This window comes from Bos mutus, chromosome 17, assembly GCF_027580195.1.
Source record: "Bos mutus isolate GX-2022 chromosome 17, NWIPB_WYAK_1.1, whole genome shotgun sequence".
NCBI classification, from domain to species: Eukaryota; Metazoa; Chordata; class Mammalia; order Artiodactyla; family Bovidae; genus Bos; species Bos mutus.
In genome coordinates, this window is record NC_091633.1 from 15284607 (window position 1) to 15311420 (window position 26814).

At 45.7% G+C, this 26814-nt stretch overlaps 1 protein-coding gene across 1 annotated transcript in view; it reads right to left on the reverse strand.

Moving 5' to 3' along the window:
- Positions 1 to 26814, reverse strand: part of KSR2 (kinase suppressor of ras 2) — a 431769-nt gene that overhangs the window by 334454 nt on the left and 70501 nt on the right. Inside the window, exons 2-3 of the mRNA XM_070385590.1 lie at positions 9588 to 9728; positions 5697 to 5847 (exon numbers count right to left, since the gene is read on the reverse strand). Coding sequence (XP_070241691.1) covers positions 5697 to 5847; positions 9588 to 9728 — 292 coding nt within the window. The remainder of the gene's footprint in view (positions 1 to 5696; positions 5848 to 9587; positions 9729 to 26814) is intronic.

The following is a 26814-nucleotide window of genomic DNA, read 5'->3' on the forward strand; positions in this document are numbered from 1 at the left end:
TGGTTTTTCCCTTAGGAAAGTGAAGACACAAGTGACCATGTATTATTAGGCTGAAAATAATCAAAAAGCCAAGAAACAGCATAGAGAGAAAGAGGAAGCCTCAGAAAAGAGAAAGAAAGCCACAGCAACAGCACTCTGATATCGGAGCCATGCCCCGACCAGGCTTTCCTCTGGTAAGGCAGTTGTGACTCAGGAAAGGAAAGTTCAGAAAGGAAGCCCGTGGTCTTTGCATCCAAGGTCTCAAGCCTTGGGCTGGAGGGAGTTGGGGGGCGGGGGGTGGGAAGAATGGCAAGAACATACTCTTCTAGCAGCGAAATCAGTTTCACCCTAGGACCTCAGGTCTGTAGTGACCACAGCAGCAGGGTATAGCTTGGAAATTTTTTTTAGCCAGGGAAAGGTGGGCCACCACAAGAGAACAATCAAGCCAGTGAAAAGTGGGAAATAGGTTCTAAAGAATCATCAAGGTTGAGGAAGACAGTGGCTCAGAGGGAAGAGAAATCAAAGAGAAACAAAGAATTAGAGAGTGGAGTTAGAAAACAGAAGCCCAGGGTCCCTTTGGAGGAAAAAAAGAGAGAGAGAGAATGGAAAGAGGTGGAGGAAAGTGAGCTGGAGGCAGAGAAAGGCTAGAGGCCCTAATGACAGTAATGGTGGTCATGATGCTGGCGATGATGGTGATCATGGGAACTGAAGCAGGAATGGTGGTGATGGTGGGTGTAGGATGGTGATAATTACTACAATAATAACAGTAAAAGCAACAATGTACTTAACCCAGACCAGGAACTGTGCCCTGCCTGATCATTTCCTGTAATCCACCCAAACAATCAGTGGGGTGGAAATGATCGTCATCTTCACTCTACTTACAAAACTAAGCTCAGAATCAGGAGGTACCAAACTCAAAGTCACCCAGCTGACAGGTCTGTCTGATGCCAGATTCCATACTCCAAGCAGACGACTGAGGACTGAGGAGACACTGGAAAGGAAAACACTGAAGGGAAGGGAGGCCTGCCTGATCACTCTTTTTAATATGACAGTTGTCCCCTGTTCCCAGAGGACACTACTGCTCCGCCTTCACCAGCTCAACTTTTCATTTTCTCCACAGCTCTTAGTCTAACACACTTTATAATATACATGCTTGCTGCTGCTGCTGCTAAGTCGCTTCAGTCGTGTCCGACTCTGTGCGACCCCATAGACGGCAGCCCACCAGGCTCTCCGGTCCCTGGGATTCTCCAGGCAAGAACACTGGAGTGGGTTGACATTTCCTTCTCCAATGCATGAAAGTGAAAAGTAAAAGTGAAGTCACTTAGTCGTGTCCGACTCTTAGTGACCCCATGGACTGCAGCCTACCAGGCTCCTCCAACCATGGGATTTTCCAGGCAAGAGTACTGGAGTGGGTTGCCATTGCCTTCTCCAATATATACATGCTTATTATGATATAATTTATTGCCTGTCTCCCCCCACTAGAATGTAAACTCCACGAAGACATATATCTAAGCACGTGTTTTCAGAGGGTGCCTGGCATACTTGAAGCATTGATAAATTCTGTTAAATGAGCAAATGAATGCTTTCTGGTTTCAGGTCACAGCTGATATGATAAGGAAAGGTTAAGACACCCTGGCTCCGGGGTTCTTGGAGCTTGTTGAAGGGAGGATTGAGTATTCTTTGGTGTCAGACAAAAGCTGATCTAACGAACTGTGAGAAGAGATGAAAGGGTTAAGCTTTCCTATCTTTGGGGTTCCTTGGGAACCCGGAAATAAGAAGAGCCCCAGAACCCAAGGGGAAAACTAAGATTAGAGTTAACAACCCTAAAATCAAGCTGCCCCTATGCTCTGAGACAGAGGCAGAGATTACACTCATTCCTGGTCAGACAGAAAGCTCCCTTGTCTCGACAAGCTTGGTTTCCAGATGGGTTTCTCAACACAACTTTTATTCCTTCAGTCACTCAACAAACACACATTGAGTCCCCACTACACACCAGAATTTTAAATATCTGACTTCACTGACTGTTGGAGGCTCCAGCTTTCTGGCTGAGACGTCGGGATACCAAAGATGACGACCCTCAAGAAACAAGAATCTGGTGGGAAAGACTCACGTGTGTTTGTGTGTGTGTGTGTGTGTGTGTGTTTTCCTTTAGTTTTGGATACATTTTTGGTTAAGGTGAAGGGCGGGGAAAATGGCAGGAACCATCCAGCTCCCCAGAGAGTTTGAAGCCTCAAGGAATCAATGGTAATTTCTGAGAGAAGAGAACGTAAAGCAAGGATTGTTGAAGGGTGGCTCACTGCTTCCCCCTGGTGGAGATGAGTAGCAAGCACATCAGGTGGTCTTCCCAAACTTCCTTCACCACAGGCAGGTAACCGGGCCAGCTGCCAGCAACAGAGGGGTGAAGGGCACGCAGCCAGCCGCATCTGCTTCAGAGAGGCAACGGTCAGATGAGGGCGTGAGTCAAGGACACTGGAAGTCACTGTTAGACATGGTCAGCCGGTGGTAGAAGTATTCAGTCATCCATTCATTCAATAAGGTGCGGAAGCTTAGAGGCAGGAGCTGGCTGTGAGGATAAGCAGGGATTCATCAGGAGGACAAAGGGGAATGGAATTCTAGCCAGAGGAGTGGGTTTCGAGATGGGAAATCCATGTCTGATCTAGGAAACCCTAAGTAACTAATAGATTAATTGGGTATTTAGTGTTCTTGCCTGGAGAATCCCAGGGACGGGGGAGCCTGGTGGGCTGCCATCTATGGTGTCGCACAGAGTCGGACACAACTGAAGAGACTTAACAGCAGCAGCAGCAGCAGGACTTGGGGGGGGGGCGGGGAAATGTGAACAGTGGGCCTCCAGAAGAGAGCGGGAATCTGAGGAGACTGGCATCCATAAGAGAGCCTGTATGTGCAGGTACTGGGGAGTTTTCCTGTGCTACATGAGGGTGGAAGGTGTATTGAGATATTTACTGAGTCCCTCCTACGGGCTAGCTATATAGCTAGGAATAAAATGGTGAACAAAAACAGGTACGACCCCTGTTCTCTCGCAGCTTTAAGTCTACTAAGGAAGAGAGGCATCCATTTAGGAAAAAAACACTCTTTAAAAAAGTTTAAATTAAAATGTGAAAGGTGGCACCATAACATCGACGAAGGGCAGAAGTAAAGTATAATACTGATATTAAGGAGACTCAGGGACTTCCTCAGCGCTCCGGGGGTTAAGACTCTGCCTTCCAATGCAGCAGGCATGGGTTCCATCCTTGGTGGCGTAACTAAGATCCCACGTGCCACAAGGTGCAGCAAGAGAGAGAGAGACTAGAGCTGAGTGGACAGTGCTTTACTGCATTGAGGTTCTCCCCAGGCTGACCTTGGTGCTGGAAGAATCTGGGCATGAGCACAGCCCTTAGAGGACCCAGTGGCTCAAAGGGTGGCATCAGAGGTAGGGCATTGTTGAAGGAACCTTAGCTGCCTGGGAAGGGTTGGTGGAGGCAGGAGGATCAATAAGATCAATATTTTTTCGAACTGTGGCTTAAAGTCCAAAGTGGGGTGTGAGATCAAAGTGGTGGGTCATCACCAGCATTCAGTAAATGCTATGGAATACACTAGAAAAGAGTGTGTAAAATACGATGCACAGTACCATGCACGAATGAGTACTATTTCATGAAACTCCTTTTACTTGTGTATGTGAATGTGTACGTGTGTCTTTGTGTATTTGCGTAAAGGGTTGCAACATAAGTCATATTTGTTCCTGTGCATCTTGATCAAAAAATTTTGGAAAACACCATATTAGAGGCCTTCTCAAGTCTCAGCCAGCCAGGATGTAACAGAGGGTGATGGTCCAGCCCATGGCAAAGTGACATAAACCCCTTTCTCAGGAGAAACTGGGGTCCAGCTCACTTATAAGGACCTTTTCAAACTCAGCAGCACAGTTCTGAAGAGAAAATATTAACTCTGAAAACCATGAAGAACCTAACCTCAAATGCTCACTCTCATACATTGTAGGGGGGCAGGGGTGGGAGAGAAGCAAAAATTGGCACAAATTTTGGGGAGGTCATGTGGCAAGGTTCACCAGAAGTTTTAAAATATGTACATACTTTGCTGGAACCCCACTCGTATGAATTCACACTACAGGGATCACCAAGGATGTACCTAAAGTTAACACTCAAAACTGTTCACTGCAGCAATGCTTATCTAGGAGAAAAAAACAGACACAACATACATTTCTAGAACTAGGAGGTGGGTGAAATGAACGGTGGCAGAATTCAGGCATTAAAAATGAGCAGCAAATGCATTATTGACAGAGGAAGATGTTTGTGATATAATGCTGCAATTAGGTGCAATTTTTTAAGGGTGAGAAAACTGCCAGCTGCTTCTCACAGCAGGGGGAGAGAAGTCACCTTGAAGCAGGTTTTGTCTGCACTGAGTGCCTTTCTTAACTATGCAAATATTAGGTGAGTCAATAGCATTGTGCTAGAGTGAAGAATAACATGACCTTTATAGTTAGTCAACCAGGGATAATTGTGCACCCTCCCTGGAACATTTAGAAACATCTAGAGAGGTTTCTGTTTGTCGTGACAGGGGGTGTTACTGGTGTCTAGTGGACAGAGGCCAGGAATGCCACCAAATATCCTTCAAGGCAAGACAGCCCCCAACTCAGGGCTACTTGATGATGACTGTAGCCATCATTAGAATCCGCTAGCAAGAAAGAACACAAAAAGGCATCTGTTGGGGAGCTGGCCCAATGACCTGTTTCAAATATGTTCTACTCTGTCCACTTCCATATACCGAGCCATGCTGGCACATATAGTCATTCCATAAATACTCGTTAAATGTTGCATGTTGAATCCATCGAGGGCACCTACGAACATCCACCTGACTGTGCCAGACTAGTGCCCAGCAGTGACCCCTTGTGGCAGGAACTGAAACAACAGCGCAGATGGACCAATAATGCTTTTCTTTGGTTGGTGTTTGCAGAGCTGATCTCTTAGGACTGAAAAGGCCCCGGAAATTGTGGGAAAATCATGAGACTAGAGGAAAGCCGGAAGTCTCAATCAGGACGACTTTTGGTGTCTTGTTAATCAGGGCAAACAGAGATTTGAGCAATTAATGAGAAATAGCAAAGGAAGATGACAATATATTTGGACCTCAAACTGATAAAACAAGTGAGAGCTTAGTTTGCTGGGTGAAAAAAGTAGGTTTCAAAATCATATGTATGGCTAGCCCTAGTTTTATGGTTTTATCATTGACCATTTAAAGACACTGCATCCATACCCATTTGTCAGGAAGAATCACACCAAAAACCATACCAAAACGGTAACAGTAGAGGGTGGGGACTTGGGGCTGTTATTTTATCTATTTTTTTCAACTTATTTTACAATGAATTTATATTATTTATGTAAGAAAATAAGTTAGATACTGAGCCTAAATACAAAGGCACGTCACAATGTCTAAAGTAAAAAGGCCCCTCGACTTTCACACACGTCCAGTTTCCGTATCTGGACCTTAATTATCCAGAACCAAATGCCGTACGACCTCAGAAGGGTGGGCAAGAGCAGCTGCCCTGACCACTTCTGGCTCCGAACCCCAGGCCCCTTTCCTCTGCTCATGAGCGGCACACAGCATCCAGAACCGACTCCGCCTCAACCCGGCCTGCAGGTGCGGGAACAGGAACCCGAGGGAACGCCGGCGCACGTTGGGGACGAGCGTCCATCCCCAATGGGTCTGCTCACCTGACATATGGACGTTCCGGAGGCAGGAGAGGGAGGCATTGAGGCGGGCACACTCCTCCCGGTTGGCCCCGTATTTCTCCACAGTCTCACACACCTGCTCATCTGTCATCTCCAAGAGGTCCTCCAGACTCAGCTGGCCCGGGGTGATCTCCTAGAGGAGGGAAGAGACAGGAGGGTAACAGACCCGAAGCGCCCTGAGAGGAGGCCTCCATGCCGCCCTCTAGTGGTACCTAGCGGAACGCCAGGCTCTGGGTGGACGTCTGCTTGGGATTGCTGTCTTGGAGTCAGACAGGCCTGGATCTGAATCTCAGCCTTGCCACTCGGTAGCTAGATGACCCTGGGCAAATAACTTAACCTCTCTGAGCCTCACTTTGCTCACCCGTAAAATGGGAATCTTAAGCTCATGAGCTTTGTAAGGTAGCACATATGCTCATATGCTATGTATCCACACCGTTAGAGAGCTCTGTAAATGGTGGCCGTTAATTACCTGTCTGTCTCCCCATGTAGCTCCTAAACTCCTTATGGGCAAGGCTCCAGTCTACTCATCTTGGAGGGTTCTCCATGCCTCCTGTCCAGCTTGGACTGCACTGACTTGCTACAAATCCAGGGTAACCTCAGAGCAGAGCAAACCGGACAGCCCCAGTCTCCTGATGGCTGGTCTCCATTCCCTGCTTCTTTTTTTCCAAGCCACACACATTCTAGGGTTCAGATTGGGGGGTCAGGAGCCCTAAGGGGAAATGGGGGCTGGAACCCTGTGGGTGGTTCAGTTGCTGTCAGTGAAACAGGGTTTGTGTCTGAGCCCAACTAGAGGCATGATTTTGCAACCTAAGACAAAGTGGAGCATTGCATGGAGTGGGGGAAAAGGACACCTCTGAAGACATGGGCTGGGAAAAGAAAAGGAAGATTCCCGAATATAAATGTGTGGGTCAGATGTCCCTTCACCACTGTCAGCAACCACTCCCTTCCCCCAAACCGTGTGTCTCTATACACTACAGAGCGGACACACCTCGAAATTTGTCAATTTCTATGTTTATGTATTCACAAAAACTAGACTTCACATTATAGCACTTAATGATAACCAGTGTTTTTACGTATTATTTTTATTTTGAAAAAAAGAGTTTTAGATATCAAAGGATGGCGATTCTGAGGCACTACCGTGGAGTAGTTCTGCCCTCTTGTGGCCATATCTATGTATTACAACAGAAAGATGAAAACCGCATCGGCACAAAAAAATTCTATTTAAAAAAAAAAAAGCTGCCAGGCAAAAGGTGAAACCCAGTCAGTGCCTTTCCAACTCACTAGGTCAGGGGTGGAGAGAACAGTAATGAGTCACATAGGAGCTTTCTTAAATAGGGACTGTTACAGGGGTAGCGCCACTTTAAGAAAGGTGATGGACCAGGATCTGGAATTACTGATATAAAACGAGATACATTTAGAAGGGATGATTCACAACATAAAAGAATTCTCCACTTTGCTGCAAGAGTCACTTGCGTGTTTTAATCTTATTATGTATCCTCCAAAATACTCAATTTACACTAAAGTTTATAGCTCACATCCACACATCACAAAAGGAAAAATGACAGAAAAAAAATGCAGAAGGCTTTAACATGCTTGAGCCAAAAGAGGAGAAGCATTTCTGCTGGATATAATAATAATAAATGAAATAGATGTAACAGCACTTTAAGTGCTTTTCGTGGATTTTCTTTCAAGGTCACAAAGACCACATAAAGCAGGTACTTCTACCATCATCACCAGTCTGTACATAGGAGACTAGAATTCAGAAAAGTTAGACCACTACCCAGGGTCACACGGTGAGTAAGTTTGAACCCAGGCCGTCTCTCCTGGGAGCTTTCTGTAAAGTGCCTGTTCCTCCGCAGAAGGTGGCCCTCTTGTGGACATATGCGGGAGTTGCAGAGAGAGAGCTGGAAACCCAGCTCTGTCCACACCGCCTGGTGGATGGCCTTGGACTTCGTTTATTCTAAAAAACTAAGGTGAGAGCCTGAGCTCAAGCACCTGCAGCCCAGGTAAACGTAAATGAGCAAAGCTGCAAACTCGCCTGCGGTTTCCTAAGGGGCAGACTGACACCAGACAAATTCAGTTCTGTGTGTCAGCAATTCCGATTTTTCAAGAGAAGTCGAAGACCTGGGTTTTTAATGCAAACTCTTTCAACTTTTACATATGGGCTCAAAAATAATTTTTCAGACAAAAATATCTGTGCATCAGATACAAGATAAGACAGAGGGCCTCTAGTTTTCAACCCCTGAAGATTAGTCTCCGTCTTACTCGCCTCACTTGATAAATGGTCCCAAAAGCCTCTGAAAAGTGTATACAGGGTCAAGCAAATAAAATGTACTGCTTGAACTTTTATGAGACCTTTCATTTGAAGGATATTCACAAGAAACCACCATCCTGGGAACACCAAGAAACACGGACGCATACGCCATCTGGTGCGCAGGCGCAAGATGGGGTCGGGGGGATGGAGGGGACGGGGAAACGTGGGAGGGTCCTGCGTCCCCAGTTCAGGACTGTTAGATGCGGTGGGTTCAGGCAAGATTACATTGAGGACGAGGTCTAAAAAAGACAAAAGGCAGAAGAGGATCTTTCAGGCCTCTCCGAGAAGAAAGCAGGGAGTGCCTTGAGAAAGGGCACTTGGCCCTGCAGGCAAGGGGCACACCCAGCACCCCCTCTCCCCAGCTCAGAAAGGCCCCCACATCAGGAAAACAAGGAGAAAGCACCGTGCTTCCCACCTCACCCCCTGGAGTCTGTCTGAGCTGGCTTTTCCTGCTAGCCCCTCCCACTCACTAGCAGGGCAAGTCCCTCCATCTCCCAGCCTCAGTTCCTTGCTGTGGACAATGGGGTAACAGTCAGACCAACCTCAAAGGTCATCGTGAGGGTCTGAACACTCTCCAGAGCTGAGATCCTGCATGTAAAGCCCTCAACACTATGCCTGGCCCTGAAGATTCAATGAATGTAGAAAGGTTCCACGCAGTCAGTGATAACAGTGGGGACCCAAGATCCCGGAGGGTAAGGAAATCTCACCACCCTTGAAACCTTAAGGATGTGGCCCACCCTGGAGGGTGGACATAAGACAACCGGTGTTTTGGTTTTGTCACTGGAAAACCCATTACTTCCTAAGTTTTCAACAACAGCAATGACAATAATAATAATAGTAAGTTGACATTTCCTGGGTACAATTAGGTCTCAGACTATGGTCTGAACAGTTTACACAGATTCTCATTTTATCACACCAGCTACTTAAGAAGAGGAGACAATCATTACCCCATTTAACAGAAGAGAAAACTAATGTCTTAAGACCGTGCTGCCTGGTACAGTGGCCACTGGCCTCATTAATGAACATTAAATACAATTAAAAATTCAGTTCCTGTCACGTGCACTGAGCACAGTTCCAGTGCTCAGTAGCTTAAATCTGGCTGGTGGCCACTGCATCAGGCAGCATAGATTTGAAATATTTCCATCATAGTGGAACATTCTGCTGGACAGCACCAATCTAAGAGGTAAAATGATTTGACCCAAGTCACCAAGCGAGTCCTTAAGTGGCAGAGTTGAAAGAGGGTCTACCTGGCTCTAGAACCACACCCATTTTTTTTTTGGCTACACTGTGTGGCATGTGGGCGCTTAGTTTCCTGACCAGGGATTGAACCTGTGCCCTCTGCTGTGGAAGCATGGATCCCTAACCACTGAACCACCAAGGAAGTCCCTAGGAACACCCTCTTACTGACTTCATTCATTCAGAGCATCAGAGATGCTCTGTATTTTCATCCCACACATATTCAAGTCCTACTATGTGCCAGACACAGCCAAAACCCCACTGCCTGAGGGGGCTGGCTACCAGCCGGTAAGGGGCATGGGGCAGGGGTCGCCTCCAGTCACCTCAAGGACTTCTTTCCGTACATCGACGATCCGGAACCAGTGCCGGAGCTGGGGGAAGCCGTCCAGCTCAGCGTTGCGTTCCTGCAGGGCGACCTTCTTTTTGCAGGACAGCTGCCGGCTGAAGTACTTCACCAGCTTGCTCTGCAGAGAGAGACAGAGAACAGAGGACACGTCTCAGTATTGCCACAGGAGGACAGGCAAGTACCTCCCCAGCGTTCCCTCCCACCCCAACTCCATCCAACTCTATTTTAAAGACCCATTCAACTGCAGTGAGACCCAGTTTCCACTCATGACCCAACTGTGTTAGCGAAGATGGGCACACAGGCAGGTTCCAATATTTTGCCGGGGAGCGAGGCGTGTAAAGTTCCAGCGTAGTGGGGATGTGGGACTTGGGCTGTATCCATCCATGTCTCCACTGCACAAAGGTCTCCTTTGACCTTCATAGTTGCACTTCTAGGAACTTCTCTCTCAGACCCCCACATCCTATGGCAAATGACTGGAAAAGGATATTTCCTATACATCTGTTTGCAATGGCGAAAGATTGCAAACACGCCAAGGGGCCATATGTAGGATACTCTTCATAAATGAGGATACAGGCCCACAAGGAGCTCCATGCAGCTGTAGAATAAAGCAAGGAAGCGTGCTATTGTACTGAGACAAGATGCGCTGATAAATAAAAAAAAATACTCTCTCATTCATGTGGGAAATTTTACATGTGTAGATCTTTGTAAATGCAGACACTCTCTGGAAGGATCTCTAATCTTCCAGGGAAGGGAAGAGGGAGGGTGGGTAGCAGACGTGAGAGGAACCTTTGTTTAACTCGCTGTGTATTATTTCAATCTTAAGACACATGCAGATATTCACAAATTAACAAATACTTTTAAAATGAGATGGACCCCGGTACTTCCCTGGTGGTTCAGTGGTTAAGACTCCATGATTCCACTGTAGAGGGACCCGGGTTCCATCCCTGGTTGGGGAACTAAAATCCTGCACGCCCCTCGGTGCAACCAAAAAAATAAATTTTAAAAATAAAATGAGATGGACCTGAACTCATGCTTCTAGAGGGATGCCATGGCTTGAAAAAGGCAAGTTTTTTTACTGCCTATTTTGTAAAATCTAACAACATTAACAAAAGAAAGGCAATAGGCATGTATGAGCAGAGAATAAAGTGTGCAAGACACACCCCCCAGCCTGCTAAGTTGAGATGGGGAGGTCCTATAGATGGGGTGACAAAAAATGGCTTTGCATTTCTCTATATATTTTTGCTTTGTTTCAATAGTTACCCAAAGTATATTATCATCTTTGTGATATAAAATCTATTTAATAAAGATAATTCAATGAAAAAAAAAAAATCTTTAGGTATATAAATGCCTTTGACATTTCAAAGCACCTGTCAACCAATATTTATCAAGAAGACAGTCCTGGAATTCTGTTGTTGTTTAGTCACCAAGTCGTGTCCGACTCTTTGTGATCCTATGGACTGTAGCCCGCCAGACTCTGCTGTCCATGGAATTCTCCAGGCAAGAATACTAGAGTAGGTTGCCATTTCCTTCTCCAGGGGATCTTCTGGACCCAGAGATCGAACCCACATCTCCTACACTGGCAGGTGGATTCTTTACCACTGAGCCACCAGAGAAGCCCCCTGGAATTCTAGGATCACATAATTTGGAGCAAGGAATAACAGGAGTGGGCGTGTGTTTCTGTTTAGCTGGTGAGCACTGCCCCTCTTTTGGTAAAGACCGTTTGAGTCTCTTTTGGGGGGAACCTTTCTTCTTTGGCTCCCAGTTCACATGGTTGAGAGGAGGCTGGCCTCACCCACCCACCACACCTGGGCTGCAGGGCGGGCTGGTGACCCAGGCCTGGCCAGAGCACTGGGATCAGGGATAATAAGCGAGCTGTGCTGGGCCACGGAAAAGCCTCCCCAGGCTCCCTTCACAAGCACTCAGAAGACAGCCCTCACTCTCCTCTAGAACTGTCAGGAGGGTGCCAGAGACACCAGGAGCTGCCAGGGCATTCCTGCCGCCTGACACTGAAGCGCATTGGAAGAAATCAGAAAAGTGTTTTTTAAGCTAACATTAATTTTATTCACCTTACTAACAAAGAGAAAGTTGCCATTCTTGACAAGCCCACATTCCATTGCAATAACAGGCACCATAATCACATTAATAAGCCAATGTACCTAGAATACCTGTCATTTGGAATCTCAGTTTCAAGTGTTAAAATAGAAAACGTCCAAAAGAATGTTTTTCTTCTCTAACTTATTTCTGAATGAATAGGGTCTGACCTACTGAGAACTCAGAGCCAGGCTCTCAGCTGAGACATCTATAGAACATTCCTGTCTGTCTTTTGTTTTATTCTATGACTGGTTTAACAGTTATCTTTACACGGGTACGGAAAACCACACAGAATTTAAAAAAAAAAAAAAACACTCTGACACATCCCCATGTTTCCTGGAATACTTCCTTACTTTCTGGCACAACAAAGTTTTCCAGGTTCATCATCTTCTTTTCCTGCCCCAACCCTGGAATCAGTCATTTCTCCAGAGTCTTGCTTGATTCCTCGTGGTATTCAGAAACCAAGATGTGGGTACTTGGTGAAATCATTGACATTTCCAGTCCCCTCCGTAGACAGCCTAGGCACCACAGGTATGTGCAATGCACGTATGAATATGTAGACACATAAATATCATAAATCTGCACTTGTATTGATTTTGCTATCTCTATGTGTAGCTGACTGACGCCTCTAATCCCAGTCAACACCACAGGGCTTCCTCTAGCGTTTCCCCTCCCCACATTTGTATCACTCTTCTCAGAGAGTGAGGAGAAACAGTCCCCAATATATTTCTTGGCTCCATCTGCTGAATTTAGTTAATTCCCCAACTCCACCAGGCTACTGCCCTGCGTGGGCGCTGCCCTAGGGAACCCTGACCCCTGCGGGGCTGCCTTCTCACCCTAGTTCTGCTGCCTGCTTTGTTGTTGCTGCTGTTTTTGAAATTGAAGTATACTTGATTTTCCACGTTTTGTTCATCTCCCCTCTACAGCAAAGTAATTCCCTTAAGACGTGTATTCATGGAGCTTCCCTGATGATTCAGAGCTAAAGAATCTGCCTGCCAATGCAGAAGACACGGGTTCGATCCCTGGGTCTGGGAAGATCCCCTGGAGGAGGGGATGGCAACCCACTCCAGTATTCTTGCCTGGAGAATCCCATGGACAGAGGAGCCTGGCGGGCTACAGTCCACGGGGTCGCAGAGAGTCATGACTTAGCAACTGAGCATGCATGCACCCAGGCTACATATATACACACACACACATATGTATATGTTCTTTTTTCCATTCTTTTCCATTACAGTGTATTACAGGGTACTGAGTATTTTGGCATGTCCCTGTGTCCTACTATACGACACTGTTGGTTTTCTGTTTCTATATATAACAGTTGCGTGTGCTAGTCCCACACTCCCAGTTCGCCCCTCCCTGCCCCACCCTCCCCTCTTTGGCAAAACCGCAAGTCTGTTCTCCATGTCTGCTTCTGTTTCGTAGATAAGTTCACTTCTGTCATACTTTAGATTCCATATATAAGTGGTATCATACGGTATTTGTCTTCCCCTTTCTCACTTACTTTGCTTGGTATGATCATCTCTAGGTCCATCCACGCTGTTGCAAATGACATTATTCATTCTTTTTTGTAGCCAGCAATATCCCATTGTATGCGTGTACCACATCTTCCTTACCCGTTCATCTGTCAGTGGACGCTTAGGTTGCTGCCACGTTCTGGCCATTGTACAGAGTGCAGCTATGAACACAGGGGTGTGTGTATCTTTTTTAGTTAGAGGTTCGTCCGGATGCATGCCCGGGAGTGGGACTGCAAGATCGTGTGGCCTGCCTTGCTGTTGTGTGTGGCATGCTGATGTTGTTGTTTCAGGTCTTGACATGTGTGCCAGTGGATTCTCAAATCCCAAATTCAGGCCCCATCCCCAACTGTGCTTTGGTTTCACACTTGGAGAAGTGGATGTTAGTGAGGTTGACTTAATCTCAGTCTCAAAATGGCCAAAACGGTTCTTTCACTGGCCACATGTAGCTAACTGAACCTCTGGGGTATGGCTAGTGTGACTAAGGAATAGAACTTTAAATTTAATTTAAATTTGAAAATGGAAGTCAAGTACAGTATTTTTCTGTTAAACATAATTTTATTGTTATGATAGAGCCGCATTTTATTTTAACCTTGAAATTTTAGTGTCTGAATTGAGGTATGCTATAAGTGTAAAATACACACTATCGAAGACTTGATAGGAAAAAAATAACATAAAATATTTCATTAATATTTCTACATGGATCACATGTTTCAATGATATTTTGGATACACAGGGTTAGATAAAATGTATTATTAAAATGAGTTTCATCTGTTTATTAATGTGGCTACTAGAAGATTTTAAATTATACGTCTGGCTCACATCTGTCACTCTCATTATAGTTCTAATGGACAATGCTGCACTAGGGTTTCATCCTGAAGAAATAATTAAGGGTATTCATGAGGTCTTGCTCCAAGTGGATAATAGACATGAAAGATTGGAAACCTTCCAACTCTTCAATGATAGAAGTCTATGTAAATAAATTACAACGTATTCATACAATGCCATACCATTAAGATAATGTATTAAATATGTATGTGTAACATCTGCAATGTATAAATAATATATTAAAAGATTTATAAAACTATATGGGTATCAGATCAGATCAGATCAGTCACTCAGTCGTGTCCAACTCCTTGCGACCCCATGAATCACAGCAGCCAGGCCTCCCTGTCCATCACCAACTCCCAGAGTTCACTGAGACTCACGTCCATCAGGTCAGTGATGCCATCCAGCCATCTCATCCTCTGTCGGCCCCTTCTCCTCCTGCCCCCAATCCCTCCCAGCATCAGAGTCTTTTCCAATGAGTCAACTCTTTGCATGAGGTGGCCAAAGTACTGGAGTTTCAGCTTTAGCATCATTCCTTCCAAAGAAATCCCAGGGCTGATCTCCTTCAGGATGGACTGGTTGGATCTCCTTGCAGTCCAAGGGACTCTCAAGAGTCTTCTCCAACACCACAGTTCAAAAGCATCAATTCTTCAGTGCTCAGCTTTCTTCACAGTCCAACTCTCACATCCATACATGACCACAGGAAAAACCATAGCCTTGACTAGACGAACCTTTGTTGGCAAAGTAATGTCTCTGCTTTTGAATATGCTATCTAGGTTGGTCACAACTTTCCTTCCAAGGAGTAAGCATCTTTTAAGTTCATGGCTGCAGTCACCATCTGTAGTGATTTTGGAGCCCAGAAAAATAAAGTCTGGCACTGTTTCCATTGTTTCCCCATCTATTTCCCATGAAGTGGTGGGACCGGATGCCATGATCTTCGTTTTCTGAATGTTGATCTTTAATCTTTAAGCCAACTTTTTCACTCTCCACTTTCACTTTCATCAAGAGGCTTTTGAGTATAAATGCATACAAAAAAAAAGCCTTGGGAGGGCTTCCCTGGTGGCTCAGAGGTAAAGAATCCACCTGCCAATGCAGGGGACACAAGTTCGATCCCTGATCTGGGACGATTCCACATGCCTCGCAGCCACTAAGCCTGTGTGCCACAGCTATTGAGCCAGTGCGCTAGAGCCTGGGAGCTGGAACCACTGAGTCCGTGTGCTGCAAATGCTGAAGCTTGCACGCTCTAGAGCCTGTGCTCTGCATGAAGCCACGCCACTGCAATGAGAAGCCCAAGCACCGCAGCTAGAGAGTAGCCCCCGCTGGCATCAACTACAGAAAAGCCCACGCAAAGCAACAGCACAGCCAAAAAGAAATAAAAACATTAAAAAAATTCTTCTAACCTTGGGAAAATATATAACAAAATATTAGCAGCAGTAAGATTACAAGTGACCTATTTTTTTTCCTGTTTGCTCCTCTGTAGCAATATTAGAAAATACAATGTGTATGTACTGCCTGCTTATCAATAGAAAAAAATGTTTGGATAGCATTAGTGAGACCCATAGCTAACTGATACACCACCGCATCAACTCAGGAAAATCTGACTTTGTCCCCAAAGCCCATCTCTGATGTCACCTTCTCCAGCAAGTCTTTATCAATGCCTTCCTGGCATTTTATTTGTACATACAGTATTATAAACTTTATTACTGTTTTCCTCACATCATAATTGGTGAGTAATGAAGACACAGGAATCTTCATTCCTTCATTAAAGGATTAAGGAACGCTTTGCAGATTTGGAAGAATAAGTGAAATAAGCATCAGGAGCAGAAGGGGACGACAGAGGATGAGATGGTTGGATGGCATCACCGACTCGATGGACATGGGTTTGGGTGGACTCCGGGAGTTGGTGATGGACAGGAAGGCCTGGCGTGCTGCGGTTCATGGGGTCGCAGAGTCAGACGCGACTGAGTGACTGAACTGAACTGAACTGAAGTGTTAATCGCTCAGTTGTGCCCAACTCTGCGACCCCATGGACTGCAGCCCACTAGGCTCCTCTGTCCATGAGATTTTCCAGGCAGGGTTACTGGAGTGGGCTGCCATTTCTTTCTCTAGGGGATCTTCCCAAACCAGGGATCAAATCCGGGTCCCTTGCACTGCAGACAGATTCTTTACCGATTGAGCTACAAGGGAGGCCTATAAGCCCATAAGCATCATTGCTATTTGATAAAAATGGCATCATTGATAAAAATAAAAGTAGCATTATTGGGTACTTCCATGTACTCTTACATGCATCCTGTCAGTGCTTCCCCGCATCCCCCGGAGGCAGGTGCTGTTAGGAGCTACACTTTAAAGATGAAGAAACAAGGCCCAGAGAGATTAAGTTATCTGCTCCCTGTCACACAACTTAAGTAGAGGGCAGGGATTCAAACCCAATCTGATTCCAAAGACCCAGTGTTGCAGAAAGGATAATCTTCTTTTAATTATTTAAGAAACACATCTATATATTTTCCTCGTAAAGGAGGAGCTAGAACATTTCAGACAAAGACAAAGCTCCCTGTGACCACCCCTTCTCATGCTGGCCTCCTTCTCCATGGAGAAAACGGGGGAAACTATTGAGATTCGTTCGGTGTCCATCATTCCAGATCCTTTCCATGTACATTCACATGTGTGCTAGTGCTCAGTTGCTTCAGGCGTGTCCGACTCTTTGCAACCCCACGGACTGTAGCCCACTAGGCTCCTCTGTCCATGGGATTCTCCCAGAAAGAATACTGCAGTGGGTTGCTATGCCCTTCTCAGGGGATCTTCCCAACCCAGGGATCGAACCCGTGTCTTCTGCATGCAGGCAGATTCTTTACTGTTGAGCCACCTGGGAAGCCCTACTTTCCATGTGTACATATATGTAGAAACTCTGCAGTGTGGTTTGATGTTAGGATTGTTTGTTGTGTGTTTTTTTTCCCCACATCAATTATATCATTTTTTCACTTGGTAGTAAGCCTCCAGGATCTCTCCCTGCTAGTTCATACTAATCTGCCTCTTTCTTTTTGATCTTTTGCATGAGAGATTTTTTTGATACCAGGGTCAAAAGCCCATGATGCAAGCAGTTCTGAGATGTCTGCTGAGGGTGTCTTTGTCAGCTCCCATAAAGCGTTTTCGGGACTAATGGCTTTGAATGTAACCACTATTCACTGAATACGAGCAGTGTGTCCAGTGCTGTGAGATAAGTGCTTTGAATATGTTCATTTTTAATCCACACAAGAATGCTAACTATGAGACGGATGTTCTGAGCCCATTCTTTGAATGAGAAAACTGAGCATCAAAAATGTGAAAATGTTAAATCACTTGCACGGATCCACAAAGTTACTTAAGTCAGGGAACCAGGGTATGATCCCAAAGCACCCTCTTTGCCAGGATACTAAACTATGAGTTAGTTGTTCATGGGTCTTTCCCATCAAACAGGAAGTTCAAAAGTTGGGCATTGACCCCGCAAGGGCAGGGAAATGGTCTCACTCATCTTGGGAAACCCACTGGCTGTTTTGGGAGAAGTATATTTCTGAATTCCTGTTCTGAGGCTTGGATAAGTCATATCAGTTTCCTGGGCCTCTACTTTCTCATCTGTGAATGGGCATATATCACCTTTGTTCACATGCCTACTGAGGCATCACAGGAGATAATGTCTGTACAGAAGACAGGCTGAGCCCCCCACCACACACACACACTGTGTCCTGACTACTTTGGATTCTGGAGAGGTGTTTCCAGGGTCACCCAGAGACTGGACCTATACCTGCCCAGAAGCCAGAAGCAAGGAACATCGCCACTATGATTCAGTAGAAGCAGGGAGAGAGACAGTGTAGGAAGCAGATGGTGGGGGAGAGTCTGGTTGGAAGACAAGTCCAGGGCTTGCCCCGGAGTTAAAGAGGAACACAGATCACCTTTCAGGGAAGAGCACAGCTGGTCTAAGCAGGGAAGAACCCAGTGAACTGTCCCCAGTGTGAGGTCAGACTGGGCAGAGAAGATACAGCACCTCCCACACAGGGGCCCTGGGGCTCAGCAGCTCTTTCCACCAGGGCCTGGGCTGGGTGGTACAGGACAATTGAGGCTGTCAGCTAAAAGGGGCTCCCTCTGAGCCAGATGCCATGATAAGTGCTTTTTTACGAATTACTGATTTAATCCTCATGAGAGCATCGCAGCACAGGTTTGATCACTGCCCAGCTCCACAACTGAGAAAATCAAGGCCCAGAAAGGTTAAATTACTGGCCCAAGGTTACTCAGCTACTAAGTGAATGAATCAAGATTTGAACCCAAGTCTAACAAACTCTTATTTCTTGATGACACACAAAGAGTGCTATGATCTACTTGCCAACAGCAATAACACAACAGGAACAGTATAATCCCATTTTCTGAATATAAAATGCATGTACAGACACAAACAGAAGACAAGGAGGTAATACCCCAAAATGTTAGCACCTGCATCTCTGGGTAATTAAAGATGAGACTTATTTGCTCATTTCTGTGCATGTGTATCTTGTAATTTTTCTGTAAGCCTGCTGCTGCTACTGCTGCTAAGTCACTTCAGTCGTGTCCAACTCTGTGTGACCCCATAGACGGCAGCCCGCCAGGCTCCCCCGTCCCTGGGATTCTCCAGGCAAGAACACTGGAGTGGGTTGCCATTTCCTTCTCCAATGCATGAAAGTGGGAAGTGAAAGTGAAGTCACTCAGTCGTGTTTGACTCTTAGCGACCGCATGGACTGCAGCCTACCAGGCTCCTCTGCCCGTGGGATTTTCCAGGCAAGAGTACTGGAGTGGGGTGCCATTGCCTTCTCCGTCTGTAAGCCTAAGTTATCTAAATAATAGCTACAAATGTCATGAAAATCAGATAGTTGCCAAAACTAAAGATGTGGGTCATTCACAATGTTAGCCATTTCAAATTAAATAAAATTTTAAATATATACATAATATATAAATAAACATAAAATTTCTATTTGTGTATAAACACACACACATATCCCCATTTTACTGATGGGGAAACTGAGAGCCATAGAGCTTAAGTGGCCGTCCTAAGGCACTAGGTAATTTTACAAGTTAGTTTCCTCTTTCCCTAATTTCCTAACAATAAAAAATCACCTGGAGGTGTTAAAAATCAAACTTCCAGATCCATGCCCTGATCCAGACATTCTGATACAGGGAATCTAGAGAAGGCCCAGGAATCCACAGAAATGCAAACACCCTGAGGATTCTGAGCGTTAGGCAGGCTTGAGAAACATCCATCTCCTGTCTGAATTACGTAATGAAAGCTGGTTGCTTCTCAGACAAGCTTAAGCATCCAGGTTCTTTCTTGGGCAACAAAACCAGGGCCGAAAACCATTTCTAGAAGCCAGGGTGCAGCACCCCTGCCAGCAGTGCCCTTTAAGGGCTGTGGGCGCAGCTGCACAGCAGGCCTTTAGCAGCAGCTCCAGGGAGGAATCCACGGGAATCCAAAGAGCAGGCCGCACAGGTCCAGGCCTGAAGGGGCTCCCAGTGGGGCAGACGAGACAGCCGGGCACACACAATCACCACAGTCACGGGGCAGAGAACAGGAGAGCAGGAGCAGAAGGGCAGCCGGGGTTCGGCACAGGCACCAAGGAAGAAAAAATCACGAGAACAGCCTCTCACAAAACAGTGTTCCAAGATCCCAGGGCAGTTCAAGTGGGAGTTCCACGTTTATCCTAAGAGAAGTAAACCTTCTCATTCATTCATTTAAGATTTTTCAGGTACTCTCTAAATACAAGGAGCTTGGGAGAGGGGTGGGATCCAAGATCAGTTACACCCTCCCTGCCCTAAGGAAGGGCCATTCAAATATGGGAAGGCCCTGAAGGCCAGCCCCCTTCAGTTAAGGACAGAAACTGAGAGCATTTAGACATTTTAACAGAGGATGAGATGGTTGGATGGCATCATCAACTCAGTGGACATGATTTTGAGCAAACTCCAGGAGATAGCGAAGGATAGGGAAGCCTGGTGTGCTGCAGTCCACGGGGTCGCAAAGAGTCGAACACGACCGAGGGACTAAACAAGACATGTTAATGGCTCTTGGACAGGGCAGTTTTTTGTTTTGTTGAATGTGATAGTTTCAAAGTGAAGCTTCCATTGTGTTTGGGGTTTGGGGCCCATTTCATTTTTCTAGTAAGTATACAATTTTTATCCCATTTTTATAAGAGTATTGGCTCCAAAGTCCCAGGAAAGAACAAAGCTGATCCTTCCCCCACACAAGGTGTGAGAAGCACTGACCTCCCCTTGGGGAATTTTCATGGATTGATCTCAATCTCCCTACACCACTAACTAAACTATTTTCCAAAATGATTCTAAAGATACGGCCTTATAAGAGCAGCATGACAATGCTGAAGCATGTGTTGGGCTGTTATTAACGAAATTCTACAAATGGTGAAACTGATGCTCAGAAGCTTGGGAACTATGTCGAAGCCCATCACTAAAGAAGCAGGAGGGTCAGAATTTGAACTCAGGAGCTAATTTCCAGTTCGGATCCCTCTCCACTGTAACACTCCACCAAAGCAGAAGGTTCAAATCACCTGACATCGAGATTGTGAAATACAATTAGAAAAGGCCTTGATATGTCTTCACCCTGCCAGGTGTCCTGATTTCTTTTTAGGTCACCTTCAATTTAAGTCCATGCAGAGCCGAACTGCAAAACGTCGAAAGAAATCCCATCTTTAAGTGAGAAACATTGGGTTTCTGGAAACAGCACATCCAAACTTAGCCCACCACCGTTGGCCCCTGTACTGTCAGGTACAAAATAAGGTCTCGGTGGGCCTGGGGTCAGAAGGATCACACGTCTTGGGGGAGCAGGAACGAGATGTGTGTTTCCCCAGCTTCCCACCAGGGGGCAGCCTGGCACTGTCCACAATAGATGGAATAATTCCTCAGACCTTCCTGGATTTCAGCATCTTCCGTGCCTTATTACAGTACTCGGTATTAGCATGATGATAAATTTAGCAGCATAAACAACAAAAAAAAGTTTAAAGTGAAGACATGTGACAGAGCTATAAATAATCATGTCTGAAATCTCTAATGTGAAAATGGGTACTTTTCACTCAGAATCTAAACCAAGATAAACCCAGAGACCCATGAGCAAGCCCCTGGGGTTTGGTTTGCTGGAGTTCAAAACCTTCACCACTCAGATGGTTTTAAAAAAACACAAACAAAACAAATAACAACAACAACAAAAACTAAAGCAGAGTCGGGGACGCTGGAAAGAGTGCAATACAGAAGGAGGATCTATGTGGTCTTACAGAGCATCTCGTGTGAACCTCATGGCAGCGCCCATTTTACACATGAGGAAACTGAGGCTGAGGAGAGCTATAACTGGCCTTAAAATCACACGAATGAACAAGCAGGCTCCAGAGCCCATTGTACCCCTCGGGGCTGCCTGTCAGCAGCCACCCATATTCCTGCCATCTCTTTAACAGTAACCGGCTAGCTGTGGGGAGCTCAAAGCACAAAATCCGAACGGTTCATGTCTTCCCACCGCCCAGAGTTCTTTTCCTCTGCTGTTAGACATAAATGGCATTTTCCTGTCCTCTGGGTGTCATCCCTCCCCAACCATCCCCCGATGTCACCGTCACAGCACCCTGTTTTTTTCCTCAGGAGCACTCAGGCTATCCCACAAATTATCCTGTTTATTGGTTTCCATGGTTACCCCCCCCACCCCACCCCACCTCATCATCTCACACACCCATCGGAATATCAGCTCAAAAGAGCACTGGCTTTTGCCTGTCTTTCCTCCCAGCTTTCAGATCAGTGCCTGGCAATACAAGACGTTTTTCTTTTTGTCGTTCTATGAACCAGCATCATTGGCGGGGAGGGGGTGGGGACGGGGGTGGAGGTAAGTGCCGAGGCCTCTATCCAGAAATCTCAACTCCTTTTCCAGCGGGCGCTGCACGTTCAGAACCAGGCCAACCAGGCCCTGGCTTTGCCGCCCAGTCTCTCCGAGGGTAAAGCAATCGCCCTGGCGGCCCGACGCCTTCCCGCGGTTGCCAGGGCGACCATTGTCATAACATCCCCGGCGCTGGGGGGACCAGCTGACAGCAGAAGAGAATTATTTGACTCGCTAAACGTCTCAAGTAACCGGCCATTTGCATCCGCAGGCAAATCCGCTACTGAGGGTTGGAGGCTTGGGAGACGCGCCCTTCCTCTTCTGCCAAACCGGATCCCAATTAGAACAGGATTCCTCAGGCCGAGACCAACCTCACGCACCCGTCCAGCTCCGGCTCCCTCTGCCCGCAACTGCCCGCTGCCTTGGGTTAAAGTCCTCAATGTTCCTGGTGGCTTTTCCTTTTCTCTATAGTCTTATTGCTAATGAATAATACAAACCCTAGGGAAAAAAAGACTTCACACATTTAATGAGCACTTACTTAGATGCTGGCCCCGCTGGTAACTGCCTCACGTAATGGTAAATTACAATTTTAATATTTTTGCCATGACAATATATTTTGCTACATAACATACACACAGTTTATTATATGTAAATACATGTATTATGTTATTGTGGATTGTACATTATATATAATTTATCTGCCTAATACATATTCATAGATATATTCTTATATATATCATAGATAGTGATAAAGTGTTTGTCACTCAGTCATGTCTGACTCTTTGCAACCCCATGGACTGTGGCCCACCAGGCTCCTCTGTCAGTGGGATTTCCCAGGGAGGAATACTGGAGTAAGTTGCCGTTCCCTTCTGCAGGGGATCTTCCTGACCCAGGGATTGAACCAGGGTCTCCTGCATTGCAGGCAGATTCTTTACTGTCTAATTCTAAATATACAATACATAAGATAATTTTAAACATAGCAATATCTATATTATACAGCATATATATCTATCATAATAAAACTGACATTTGTTGATACTTTTTATATGCCAGCCCTATGCCTACTGCTTTAGTTAAGAACGATGCTATTATCAGTAATCCATTATACAATAATATATTCATAATCATAGCTCAGTTTAACTGAGCTACCTACCATGTATCAGACATTACGCTAAATGCTTCATTCATGTTATTTGATTGTCATGTGCACCCTAAGAGCCAAGAACTTCATCACTCCCCATTTTTATTTAAAAAATTTTTTTGGCTGCGCTGCTTGCAGGATCTTGGTTCCCCAACTGAGGATCAAACCCACGCCCCTCTGCAGCAGCAGCACTGGGCCCTCACCACTGGACTGCCAGGGGATTCCCTATCCTCATTTTCAAGATGAGAAAATGGAGGTACAGAGTGATGGGATAATTTGCCTAAGGTCAGAGAGAGAACAAGAAGGGGCTGAGAGCCTGGTCCATTCCTTATTTCCATTCCACACTTTAAAGATGTCGACCTTTAGCTCCCTTAGGGGAGCTTGTTAAGAGCACACAGGCTGAGCCCCGGCTCCCACCAACCCACACGTGCAGAATCAAATACTCCTGAGGACGGGGGGGCTTTTCTTCTTGTTTCTTTTAAACAAGGTCCCCAGAGAGTTCTGACAGAAGCAGAGAGGTGCAGAACCACTGCCGAAGGGTTCTTTATTAGCCACTGCCACTGCAGCGCCAATTAGGTGATCTGATTAAAGGAGGGAGTCTGGAGGGGCTCGAATTCCGGAGAGGGCACAGTGACCAATCGTCCTGAAAATGAGGAGAAGCAGGGGGAAAATAAGATTGCAGGGTCCCCTTGGGCAACCTTAGCTTGTGTCCCCGCTGTAACCTCTCCCAACCTTTCTGGAACAAGGACAGCCTGTGTGAAGAGTAATAAGTAATAGCACACACTTTTGTCCAGGACCGGCTTGAGGAGGGCAAAGCCAGACAGTCGAAATGACCTCCCACTGCCCATCCCCTGGCCCTCCTCCCTTAATCGTCCACCAGGGACCAAGCTGTACAGAGAAATGTAAGCTTGCAGGGTAGGGCCCCACGCTTTGTACCTACACTGCGAAGCATGAGACTTCCTGGCAAGTGACGAAGATAGATGAAGTTGTTTAAAAAAGAAAAAAAAAAGGCCAGTGGGTGGGCATGGCATAAGAGGAGGCATGGCTGGAAGTTTTGGGGGGCCCTCTCTGTGGTCCCTGTGCTACTGGGGGGACAAAGCCAGACTCAAAAGAGGAGCAAGCAAGAACATCTGTGGAAGGTCTGGCCTGGGCCATGTGTTGCCTCACTCTTCACTGTCCAAATGAGAGGGAAAGTAGAACTAAGACCCCAGGCATAAGGCAAGACCAGATGACACAAGGAAAAAACACAAAACCCGCGAACGTTGAAAGCAGGTCTCATTTGGGCAACTACTCCAGCTTAACTGTGGAAACCTATTCCATCTAGAACTGTGCTTTCCAGTACACCAGCCACTCAGCACACGTGGCTCGGTATAGGTATTAAATTAACTAAAATTACATAAATAATCAACATAGTGACTAAACAAGGTTGAGACAGCTTATGTGCACTGCTAACAAAAATCCAGAAAGCAACCTGACTAGCCATTAAGTGACTTCAGACAAATCAGAGAATTCATCTCCCAAAAACATCATTAAAATTGAAGCTTATAATTGTGTGAGGTAAACTAGTTTCCTGAATAGGTTAGCATCTTTAGGCTCTGGGAAAATCTAGGATGGATTATTAGACATATTTAAGATAATTAAACCTGTAATAGTAATATTTAAATTAAAGAGTCTGTGCCTTTGGAGTATTGCTTTTACATTCTCTTAATGTTTTACATAGGATCAATTAGGGGAAGACTTCACCTTCCTAACTCTAATTTCAAATGTGTAACTGAATAACTGGTTTACATTTTAAGTTGAAATTGTACTCCATTCATGTACTATATCAGAAAGTGGCTTAAGGCCCAGTATATTTTACAAGTTTATTTTTTTAGATTTCCATGTGCTATGTAAGTAGTTGGGGAGGCTTGTCTGTCAACTGAGTACTTAAAAAAAATTCTGTATCTCAAATTTATAAACATAGTTAAAATTGTTTGAAGGTGTTTAATTCACTAAGGTTGCTGATGGACGCGAATGTTATGCAAAATTCCCTTATATGTGATTGCTAAAATGTCCTGGACTTATGTGAATAGAATAATACTGCCTGTCAGCTGAATTTAAAGCACAAGGAGAATAAGGGTATTGAAAAAAATTTTGCTTTAATAAACTATTAACTTCTAAAACCAAAAAATAATTACATAAAAGTGAAAATTCCTTTCTTCAGTTGCACTAACCACATTTCAGGTCATCAGCAGCCACATGTGGCCAGGAGTTGTGGTCCTGAGCAACGCAGAAGTAGACTATGTCCGTCATTCATAGGGTGTTTCCTCTACACACATCTCCAGCTTTTAGCGGATCTCTTAGGAAACAAACACCTCAAAGCCTTTCCCCCCAGGGGGGACAACAGGACTCTTTCCAAGATGTTCAGGATTGGAAAATGCTTGGGAAATGCAGGCTCCTGAAGACCAGAGGCAAGCTCCAGAGGGGACTTGAGATGGGAGAGACAGAGAACAGTACAGGGAATGCTCCTGTGAAATTTACTCCAGAATGAAGACAGTCCATAAAAATCTGCAGGAGGAAGCGTACAAGTGATAAACCTCTACCCCCTGTCCATTTTATTTGATGATGGAGTTTTGCCAAATTCTTGATATTGCTCTCACTCTGATCCCCACTCAGTACTAAGCAGCTCTGAACCGGGAATCAGGGAGTGGTTTAATCGAGCTTGGTTTTCTTCCCCCGATTTGCTACATTTCACAGGCAACCTAAAGGATTCTGACCCAAAAATAAACTTGGAAATTTGCAAATGAGCCAGAAAAAGGTACAGCTAAAGATGAACCATACGACAACACTGTGTTCTTTGAATGCCAGGGTGAAAAAAGACTAAAAGTCAGGGGGCTGCATTCAACTCTCTGCTTAGTAACTAAGAAACCATGAGGTGCCAGGCAAGCCCCATGAGCCCTCACAGGCTCGTTTATCCATTCAGTGAAAGATTTAGAAATACTCCCCAGAGTGACCCAAGTTCAGAGATTTCAGGATTATTCTTAGAAATGACACTGATGAAGGAGAAGCAAAACCTTCCTACCAAATTTTACACACTTGTCTTGACCTCGCTGGGCAGTGAAAAACCATTTTTGTGTCTCCTTCTGCTGCACTTAGGGTCTTGGGAACAGGGTCAGTTTTCAGAAGAGAATTCTGGCCAGGCAGACAGGGCTCGGGGTTGGGGCACCAGCCTCCTGGTCTTGCATGCAAGCAAGCAAAGCTGAAATCAGGGAGATGTCCATACATGTGATGGCACAGGTGGCTGCCATGGACCGGAAATCGTGGAGCAAAAAGAGTTCCATGCTGGGAGCTGTTCAGGAGACCGGGGTCCCGTCTGACTGTCCCATCTGACAAGCTGATAGAATCTTGCTTCCAGCAGCACTTATCCAATGTCTGGTACGTGCAGCACCCATGATGGGAGCCATAGTCACCTGTGGCTACTGAGTACCTGAAGTGTCGCTTCTCCGTGTGACTGAGGAGCTGAATTCAAAGTTGTATTTCACATTGATTAGTTTTCAATAGCCACTTGCAGTCAGTGGTTACCATCTTGGACAGCATTGATGTAACCCTTCTCCATGGTGTTTCTTCTCCCCATTTTCCTCCCCCTCAGCAAACAGCCATGCCTGCTGCTCCCTACCTTCCAGGCATGTTTAGGGGTTGAACAAAGGAACTACTGTGCAGGACTGAGGGTTTGCTAAGAGCAGATTGCTTTGGAGGTGTGAGGTGGCACTGTGCAGCCTAGCTCAGGGCAGTC